General features: G+C 37.3%; 1 protein-coding gene across 2 annotated transcripts; it reads left to right on the top strand.

Annotated features, from left to right (window-relative positions):
• Positions 1,420-10,082, top strand: LOC109820472 (autophagy-related protein 8f-like). Of its 2 annotated transcripts, XM_020386622.1 has the most exons (7): positions 1,420-1,619; positions 1,699-1,751; positions 1,832-1,887; positions 9,279-9,331; positions 9,530-9,648; positions 9,740-9,837; positions 9,930-10,082. In XM_020386622.1, the coding sequence occupies exons 2-6, from the start codon at positions 1,706-1,708 to the stop codon at positions 9,829-9,831; spliced, it is 366 nt and encodes a 121-aa protein (XP_020242211.1). In that variant the 5' UTR covers positions 1,420-1,619; positions 1,699-1,705; the 3' UTR covers positions 9,832-9,837; positions 9,930-10,082. The 2 variants fall into 2 exon arrangements, with proteins under 2 accessions (XP_020242211.1, XP_020242210.1); XM_020386621.1 differs by having other exon boundaries at positions 1,421-1,619; positions 9,740-10,082.

The raw sequence follows: 10,871 nt of genomic DNA on the forward strand, positions 1-10,871 counted from the left end.
GGCTTTTGTGTGGTGGGTTGAGTGCAAATAATAGGGCTAATAAGTAAATATGTTAAAATAATGCGCCCCTTCTTAGGCTAGAGAAGGAGTCCTGATGAATGCTTAGGCCCAATGAAACAAAATCTTCAAAGGATTCATATGCCAATGCTTCGCTAAATGCTAAACAAATTACAAAAGAATTAGAATTATCACGTTATTTAACAGTCTAAATTAACATTTTGCTAATATCCGTTTGTCAAACCAATAATATTTTCTTTTGTATAGAAATCACAGGATCATCTTATATAGAAATGTTCATGATATCGTTGGTAAAAACAAATTTTTTTTTTCTTTTGTGATCTCCTTTTCATCACTCTATAGATAGTTGAAACTTGGCAGTGTCACTCATAAATGCGATTTACCTAGTATTGTCTAATTTAAAAGAGTTGATCAAGTTGACAAGGTTAGCAAATTAGTACAACTAAATTTATGACAATATTTTCAACTCTAGTTGCAAATATGTAGGTCTTATTTATATCAACTTGATGGACCTTATTAATGACTCACAGTTGCTACTTGCTAGTCATTAATAGACTTCACCTTCCTTGCTAAAATGATCTTAAACCCTCTTCTTTCTTTACTTACATAACAAAAATATTTAATCACGTTCCCATTTTGCTCTTTATAAAAATTTTAAAAAAAAATGAAGGAGGGCTTACATAATAAATACATTATATGCATAAACTTTGACGACAAATAAAATGAGTGAACCAAACACCCCCTAATGATAACTACATGAAGCTATATTATTTTGTACTATAAGTCTTAAAGACATGGAATCTTTTCTTATGAAAATCAATATAAAAAATATAAACTATAGTGTGTTTGAGAGTTTACTAGGAAAAAGAAAAGAAAGATAAAATAAAAAAAAAGAAGATAGAAAATAGTGTGTTTGGGAGTTTATCAGGGAAAAAAAAAGAGAAGATATAAAATATTTAAATAATATTTTATTTGGAAGGGAAAATATAATATTTTTATGTCTCGTCACACGAGGAAATAAACTATATGAGCAATTTTCCTTCAACGAGAGAATTCTTATTTTCTGCGTTGAATATTTTATTTACTTTTTTTTATCTATGTGCATCATGGACTCTTCATGCATTTTGATGATATATCTTAAAAAAATAATAGAAGTGCATTGTTCATAACAATTAACAAAGAGCATCGTTAGATATTGATTGCACTGTTCATAAAAAAAAATATCAACATTTTCCATATATCCCAGTTTATTACGCGTTTGCCCCTGGGCTGGTACTGATCCAAAGTCTATGCCGCTTGAAGTAGTTAGTTATCAGCTAAAATAAATAAGTCGGCTAATTAATTATTTAAATATATTAATTATAGAAGACTCCAAACTTGAATAAAGTAATTAAATAATACTCAAGCCATTCGTCAAAAGATATCATTATCGCTCGACATCTCTATCCAAAATCCAAATCCCAGAACAATCCTTTCTTCTCTCCGCTTCATTCCTTTAAAACTCTCCAAAGGCCAACAAAGCCCCCAAAAGTTCATCAAATTTTTTTTTTTGAGTTGGGTGTGTGAACATCATCCTGTTTTCTTCAGTTTTGGTGATCTAGGTTGGTTTTATTTTCTTGAAGTGGGTTGTGTATAATTTTCTTTGAGGTGATTTGGTTGTCTTGGTTTTGATGATTGCAGGAGAGAGATGGCTGGGCCTTCAGCTAAGTCTTTCAAGCAAGCGCATAATTTTGGTGCATAATAATTAGTTTTTTATGTTTATTTTTGAAAGATTGCATATTATTCTTATCCATAATCTGAATTTGGTTTGCAGAGAAGAGGAAGTCAGAATCTGCGAGGATCAGGGAGAAATACCCTGAGAGGGTTCCAGTAAGATTTTTTTTTGATATTACATCTCTTTATTAAATTTTTTTGTCCTTTTGGATATGTTTTCTATCTAAAATTGTATTTTCTCGAAGAATATTTGGTCTTTTGATTATCTCCTAATCATTGGAGATGTTGATAATTGAAGTTGTTGTTCTTAAATAAATTGACATACCCCCACTATTAGAAGTTTTTAATTTGTTGTGAACTTGGTGCATGTATATGTGCATGCTTTAGTTATTTTGCGTTAGGTCTTATGAACAACGAAACAAACTTGCTTGCTTTTCTGCAAGTTAGAAATCTTTTTTGTATTTGCCTTTTTCAATGGTTTAGATAATTTACATAATGCTATAGCTATTTGTCAGTAAATTGAAACTCTTGATAATTGTTGAAATATGACATCATCTTCATAATCGTTTCCTATAAAAATTGTACCGCTATACGGTGTCTATTTTGTTTAATACTTTAAATGGTTTTGAAATGATTGAAAGTCATAATTAAATTGCAGTTATCACATATATAACTTGTAGTCTTAATGTTGGGAAATTACTCGGATTCCCCTATTGTCAGATTTGAGAGAAAGCGAAAAATAAAAGCGCAAAATTGGGGGACACGCAAGATTTACGTGGTTCGGCACAAAATTGCCTACGTCCACGGGCTGCTGCAGATCTTTCACTATGAAGAGAAAATTTACAACACTCTCACAAATTTTCTCACAACTCAATCCCAACTCTGAAAATTGCTCTCAATTTTCTCTCACAAAGACTTTTCTCTAAGCCTCTCTTTTCTCTCTCTTATTCTTCTATAAGAGGAGTTGTTTCTGGGATGAGTTTTCTTTAAGAGTTTGGGGGCCTATTTATAGTGTTTGGGAGAACACTATGCATCAATAAAAAATATTATTTCCTGTGGTGGGGCCCGCCCACCTTTTCCTTTGTCAAAAACTCGGCACCGAATTCGGTGATGGGATTGGGAGGTGATGGTGGCTTTGGCTTTTGGTGGCAGCCAATTTTGACCAACAATCTCCCACTTGAAGACTGATTTTAATCTGTCTTCACACCTCGATCTATGCAGCAGCTTTTCCCGGTCTTCATACTATTGCAGGCCAACTGAAGCTGAACACAGCTTCAGTTTGTCAATAGTCACCGTCTTTGTCAGCATGTCTGCCGGATTTTGAGCTCCACTGATCTTTTCAAGCTTCAAAATTCCATCTTCCAGAAGTGACCGGATAAAATGATACCGCATCTGTATGTGCTTCGTTCTGGAATGAAAAGACGGATTCTTCGCTAGATGAATAACATTTTGACTGTCGCAGTATAAGACATTTTCTTCTTGTTTCTTGCCTAATTCATCCAAGAAATTTTGAAGCCACACCATTTCCTTGCTGGCTTCTGTAACAGCGACATATTCTGCTTCAGTTGTGGAGAGAGCAACTATCTTCTGCAGTTGAGAAGCCCAACTCACTGCAGTACCTCCTAGAGTATATACATACCCTGTAGTGCTCTTTCTGATATCAACATTTCCTGCTAGATCAGCATCTACATAGCCTGTTAGTATTGTATCTCCACCTTTGAAACAAAGTGCTTTACCTGTAGTGCCTCGTAGATATCTGAGGATCCATTTGACTGCTTCCCAGTGTACCTTGCCCGGATCATTCATGTACCTGCTAACAGCTCCCACTGCTTGAGCAATATCCGGTCTTGTACAGACCATGGCATACATCAGACTTCCAATTGCTGAGGCGTACGGGACCTTCGCCATGTGTGCACGCTCTTTCTCTGTCTTCGGTGACTGATCTTTGGAAAGTCTGAAATGAACACCTAAAGGTGTACCCACTGGTTTTGCATCTTGCATGTTGAACCTGGAGAGTACTTTGTTGATGTACTCAGCCTGTGATAACATCAAAGTCCTAGACTTTGTGTCTCTCTTGATCCTCATTCCAAGAATCTGTTTTGCAGCACCAAGATCTTTCATCGCGAACTGCTTTGACAATTTTTGCTTCAAATTTATAATCTCTTGCAGATCTGATCCTGCAACGAGCATGTCATCAACGTATAACAATAAAATAATGAAGCTATTGTCAAACCTCTTGATATAGCAACAATGATCTGCTTGGCATCTAGTGAAACCGTTGCTGCCCATGAAGTTGTCAAATTTCTTGTACCACTGTCTGGGAGCTTGTTTTAATCCATACAAGCTTTTCTTCAAACGGCATACTAGATTTTCCTTGCCTGCCTTTATGAAGCCTTCTGGTTGCTTCATATAAATCTCCTCCTCCAAATCACCATGAAGGAAAGCTGTTTTTACATCTAACTGCTCAAGATGTAAATTCTCAGCAGATACAATTTTTAACACTAATCTGATTGTAGTCAGTTTCACAACCGGAGAAAAAATTTCATTGTAGTCGATACCTTCCTTTTGCTGAAAGCCTTTGACAACCAATCTTGCCTTGTAGCGCTTGTTCCCATCATGCTCTTCTTTGATCTTGTAGATCCATTTGTTATGCAGAGCTTTCTTACCTTGTGGTAATTCAGCTAAGTCCCACGTCTGATTTGACATAAGTGAGTCCATCTCATCTTGCATAGCAGACTCCCACTTAACTGAATCCTCCACCTGCATTGCTTCATCATAACACTCCGGTTCACCACTGTCAGTCAGCAACAAGTAGTGCAAAGAAGGCGAATAACGCTGGGTTGGCTTAGGAATTCTGGAGGAGCGTCTCACTTCTGGCGTGCTTGGTTCTTCTTGAACTACTTCAGGACTAGTCTGAACATCATTTTCAGAAATCTCCTCAAATTCAGCAAATTCCTTTGTTTCAGCTTTTGTACTGGAGCTACTTGATTCTGCAGTTGATCTGTCTTTGTACATCACATTCTCATTGAATATGACATCTCTGCTTCTGATGATCTTCCGATTTTCATAATCCCAAAATCGGTAACCAAACTCATCACCACCATAACCAACAAAAACACATTTGTTAGATTTGGCATCAAGTTTACTTCTTTCAGCAGAATCTATGTGTACATAAGAGATACAACCAAAAATTCTTAAATGTGAAAGGTTTACCTCTTTTCTGCTCCAAGCTTCTTCCGGTATTCCACCATCCAAGGGAACTGAGGGTCCGCGGTTGATTAGATAGGCTGCGGTATTGATAGCTTCAGCCCATAGGAACTTGGGCAAGCCGGCATGTAACCTCATGCTTCTGGCACGTTCATTCAAAGTTCTGTTCATGCGCTCTGCTACGCCATTCTGCTGCGGTGTCATGGGAACTGTTTTCTCCATCTTGATCCCGCTGTTTGCGCAAAACTCTTTGAATCTACTGTCTTTGTACTCTCCTCCATTGTCTGACCTCAACTTCTTTATCTTCAAACCAGTTTCATTTTCCACCATGGCCTTCCATTTTCTGAAGGTATCAAAGACTTCTGATTTCTTCTTCAGAAAATAAACCCACACCTTCCTTGTAGAATCATCAATGAAGGTGACATAGTACAGTGAGCCTGCAAGAGATGAAACTGGAGATGGTCCCCATACGTCGGTATGAATTAATTCTAACCTTTCTGTCTTGGGTGTCTTGTCAATCTTTGCAAAACTGACTTTCTTCTGTTTGTCAAAGATGTAATCCTCGCATAGGCCGACATCTACATTCTTCAGATCCGGCAGCTTCCCTTTTGACAGAAGTGTCTTCATCCCTTTCTCGCTCATATGGCCAAGCCTTTGGTGCCATAGGTTTGATTTTTCATCTGCATCTGTTACTGCAATGATATTCTCTAAGTTAGAGGTTATATAGAGAGTACCACTTTTCTTACCTCGAGCAATGACGAGTGCTCCTTTGGTAATCTTCCATTCATGACCCGAGAAGGTTGTACAATAACCCTCTCCATCAAGCTGTCCCACAGAGATCAAATTCCTTCTAAGACCAGGAATATGTCTTACTCCTTGCAGCTTCCATGTGGTCTGATTTGGCAATTTTAATCGAATGTCTCCCTTGCCAACAATCTTCAAGGTTTCATCATCTGCTAGATGTACCTTTCCGAAATCACCGCTGACGTAGTTCTCCATGATTTCTCGGCATGGGGTGGAATGAAAAGATGCCCCTGAATCAAGAATCCATGATTCAATCGGACTGTTGACGCTTAGAATCATAGCATCACCTCCTTCCTCAGTCACGTTGGCAGACTCCTGTGCGTCGGTGTTTTTCTTCGGTGCCCGACACTCCCTCTTGAAATGACCCTTCTTGCCACAGTTATAGCACTTAAAGTCTTTCTTTCCTGATCTAGATTTGCTCCTTCTAGATTTTGATCTGCCGTGATTTGAACTTCTTTCTGAAGTTCTTCCCCTAGACTCCGTGTGTAAAGCTGAGGAGGTTGAAGCTTCACCCGATTCTCTCCGTCGGATCTCTTCACTAAGAACCAGATCACGAACATCATCGAACTTCAACTTGTTGCTTCCCGATGAGCTACTCACAGCCGTGACTGTAGCGTTCCAGCTTTCTGGTAGAGAAGAAAGAAGTATCAATGCTCGTACTTCTTCATCAAATTCAATCCCAACTGAACTCAACTGGGTTATGACTATGTTGAGTTCATTGAGATGTTGAGCTGTCGATGCGCCTTCCGTCATTCGCAAATTGAACAGCCGCCTCATCAAGTGGACTTTGTTTGAGGCAGAGGGCTTCTCGTACATGCTGCAGAGAGCCGCCATAAGACCCACCGTAGTCTTTTCCTTTGCTATGTTGAAGGCAACGTTGCGGGATAGCGTCAATCGGATAACTCCAAGGGCTTGTCTGTCGAGGAGAGCCCACTCTTCATCCTTCATATCATCTGGCTTCTTTCCCGAGAGAGGTTGATACAGCTTCTTCTGGTACAGATAGTCTTCGATCTGCATCTTCCAAAAGCCGAAGTGCGCACCATCGAACTTTTCAATTTTCACCTTCCCTTCATCTGCAGCCATCGCTCCCACTCGAATCTGACTTCCTCTGGATCGTTTCTGATAATTTCTGCGAACCACCCTGTATTAAGACACCTCTGCCGACAAAATTCCACTATTCACGAAATTTACTATTCACGTGAATAGTAATCTTGTAGAAATTTGACAGACGTCACAACCAGAGCTCTGATACCAGTTGTTGGGAAATTACTCGGATTCCCCTATTGCCAGATTTGAGAGAAAGCGAAAAATAAAAGCGCAAAATTGGGGGACACGCAAGATTTACGTGGTTCGGCACAAAATTGCCTACGTCCACGGGCTGCTGCAGATCTTTCACTATGAAGAGAAAATTTACAACACTCTCACAAATTTTCTCACAACTCAATCCCAACTCTGAAAATTGCTCTCAATTTTCTCTCACAAAGACTTTTCTCTAAGCCTCTCTTTTCTCTCTCTTATTCTTCTATAAGAGGAGTTGTTTCTGGGATGAGTTTTCTTTAAGAGTTTGGGGGCCTATTTATAGTGTTTGGGAGAACACTATGCATCAATAAAAAATATTATTTCCTGTGATGGGGCCCGCCCACCTTTTCCTTTGTCAAAAACTCGGCACCGAATTCGGTGATGGGATTGGGAGGTGATGGTGGCTTTGGCTTTTGGTGGCAGCCAATTTTGACCAACAATTAATTTATAGCGATGAGCAAGTACGTGACAGATTGGATTGTTGTTTTTACCGATATATTGAAGCATTTTGCTGCAAGATTGTTAAGTTTTTTGTAGGTAACCTTATTGACTAACCAAGGTTTATGCAGGTAATTAGTTATTAACTAAGGTTGCCTTTTCATTTGTCTCTGTAGTAAAAGTATATGATTGGCTTTGCGAGGTTAAGTACTACTGGCTACATGATAACTTTGGTCATCATAGTCTTCTTGGAGATATAATTAGCACTTAGTGTTATAATTCGTTGATAGTCTACGTCTTGCTTGTTGAGTTTAGTAATTCATGGTCATTGGGTAATGGTGGCTTGATTATCATCGTTATGGCTATTGTTATGGTTGCCCAGTGATGAGCTGGACATGTCCTGTTCAAAATTATTAATGTTGATTTTGCAATTTGCGACTGATATTGTTGTTTGAACATATGAATGGCCCGTGCTAATGGAAGCCATTAAACTATTGAGGACGGGAATCCTCTTCTTCATGCTCCTGAAACATGCATAGTTTTAGCTAAACAGTAACAGAGGGGAAAAGTCTTATAATTCCCAGAATACATGTTGATTAGTTGGTAGGTGAATGAATATAACTAGTGAACTTATCTTTCTCCTGGCTTCACTGTGATAGGGGCTAATTTTAGCTTCTTTTTGGATGCTCTAGCAATTTTATTTCCAGATGCTTTGTGGTGTGGATCATACGGTAAAAGAAGGAACACAATCAAGACCCCTTCATTTACCCTTCTCTAGTTTGAAGCTAAGTTCCAGTGGATATAATTTCAGTCACATGGCTTTTATATTAACGTGAGAGAAAATTCTACTGAATACCAGGTCATTTTGTAACTTCTCATCGTAAGCAGATCAATCTTGCATTCCCTAAGTGATAAAGAAATCACACTATTCTTCTTGTTTTTCCTTATGACAGCTCAACACACATTTGTACCCTAACTGGTGGATTTTTGGTAACCCTGCATGCCATATCTCTTTCAATAGATAACTACAACCAGCTATAATTTCCCCTTTTTTGTTGCTTTTTGAAGAACATACGCAAATATCCGAGAGTTAACGTTCTACATATATAAGCTTGACTTGGCATTAATCTTATATTTGGAGTTTTTTGGGGGTATACATCGCTGTACAGGAACATTGTAAATGCCGCATGATGTCTATTTGGGTAGATTACATTTGGGGTACACATGATTTTTGACACTTATAATATTTTCAGACAAAACATCTAAGCAATCTAATTCTAGCTAAATACCCCACTGGGGAATAAACTACTAATAGAACAACTAATTCAAGGTTGAATAGCTAATTTGCTACTAAATTCACCCCTTGGAGGCCATACTTTGATATAAAACAAATGCATCAGAACTTTCTCATTAATAAATCTTAAGGAACCATCTCATATAAATAAATAAATAAAATATTTTTGACTATTAAGAAACACGGTTTGTTCAAAAAGGAAAAATGAACTTCTTTATCTATTTATCAATGTTAGATCTCAGCCCCACGTATACTGAGGATCTGTAAATGCATTTGCACCTAAGTGTCCTTTGGTTCCCTTGTTCGTCATAGCTTGTTTCTGGAAGATTTTTTTTAATGTTATATTTTGGTCATTTCAGGGTATTATATTTTGTCAATAACACAAGCATAAGCATTCAACTTTTCTACTTTGAATTTGCTTTATAGATGCTGCTTATCTTCTCTCGGTCATATAATGCATAGGCGATCAAATGTACTGAGAATTCTGCTTTCTGTGATTTTTAAGGTGATCGTGGAGAAGGCAGGGAAAAGTGATATTCCAAGTGTCGACAAGAGAAAGTAAGTGCCTTTTTTTGTTGCGCACTCAGCTCTGTCCTCTTTAATTCACATTTTAAGTAGTTCTTTTTTGTTGTTGGACGATGAATGATGTTTACTCATACTTTTTAATTCTGCCTTTACGTCAGGTATTTCCTCGAGTTGGCCAAATTTTTCTGTGTTTTTGTGAATTTAGTAATTTTTGGTATATCCTGAATGTAGGTACTTGGTTCCTGGCGAGTTGACTCTTGGACAGTTTGCTTATGTTATTCGGAAGAGAATCAACCTTACTGCAGAAAAGGCCATCTTTTTATTCATAGATGATATTCTTCCAACTTCAGGTACTTTGTAGCATAGCTAGTTCTTTACAAAGTTTATCGATGATCGACTCTTTATGTTGTTATACATCATTTTAAACCTTTTTTTAATTAGGATCTCTAATGTCTGCTCTCTATGAGGAGAAGAAAGATGAAGATGGGTTTCTCTACATTACGTACAGTGGAGAGAACACTTTCGGGTTTTAGCTCCCTGTAGTATTCGTATTTTCACTGCATCATTCTCTGCTAGTTTCATGCTGCTCGTTCTTTTAATTTTAATTTTTTTTGTCTTCCTCTGTTCGTAGAATGAGACATGAAGATCGTTGAGCTGTACAGTTTGCAAGTCTTATGTAGCCACCATGGGGTCATGACTGTTAATAAAAAAAAAAAAGATGCTTGGCACTCCAAACTATAGTTTCTTTGAATGAAATGCTACTTTCGATGCTTGATTAGTACAATTGCGTTGAGGATCTTTGGTTGTTGCCATTGCAAACAAATGTTGCCATTTCTTCTTTGGCTTAATTGCGAATAAACACCTGTAGTATTATGTTTTAGAACTTTTGGCTGCTCTAGTTTGATTTTCTCAGATAGGCCTATTGACAAATGATTGAACTCCAAAATTCATGATTTCATGAGCTATAATACACAAATTTTGGACATTTCGATCCATTGGCAAATAAATTTGCGGAGGCTAAAATTCATGATTTTCGACCAATTGGCAAGTAATTTGGAGGAGTCCAAAATTCACAATTTTATGGGCTATAACATCAGATTTTTTGGTTATTTTTAGTAGTTTTGACAGAGTCCAATATTCACGATTTTATAAGATATAACCCAAGTTTTTTGGTTATTTTTAGTAGTTTTGACCCATTGACAAATAATTTCACGTAGCCTAAAGTTCACAATTTCATGGACTTTTTTGTCATTTGAAATCAAGTTGACCCATTAGTAAACATTTTTGCAGAGATTAAAATTCATAATTCCTTAAGCTATTACCCATGATTTTTGACCGTCTTTATCCATGTTGACCCACTAGCAAAATTTTTTTAGCAAATTTTTTTTTGGAGTAAAAAATTTATAATTACTTGAGCTATAACCCATATCCCCCCACCCCCTCCAGTTTTGTTCTTTTTGACTCGAGGGAATTTTTTTTTTGCAGATTTCAAAACTCACGATTTTATGAGTTTAAACTAATGATTTTATGCTATTTTAGTCATTTCGACCCATTGTTAAATAATTCTATGGAG

The sequence above is a fragment of the Asparagus officinalis genome, chromosome 8 (assembly GCF_001876935.1).
Source record: "Asparagus officinalis chromosome 8, Aspof.V1, whole genome shotgun sequence".
NCBI classification, from domain to species: domain Eukaryota; kingdom Viridiplantae; phylum Streptophyta; class Magnoliopsida; order Asparagales; family Asparagaceae; genus Asparagus; species Asparagus officinalis.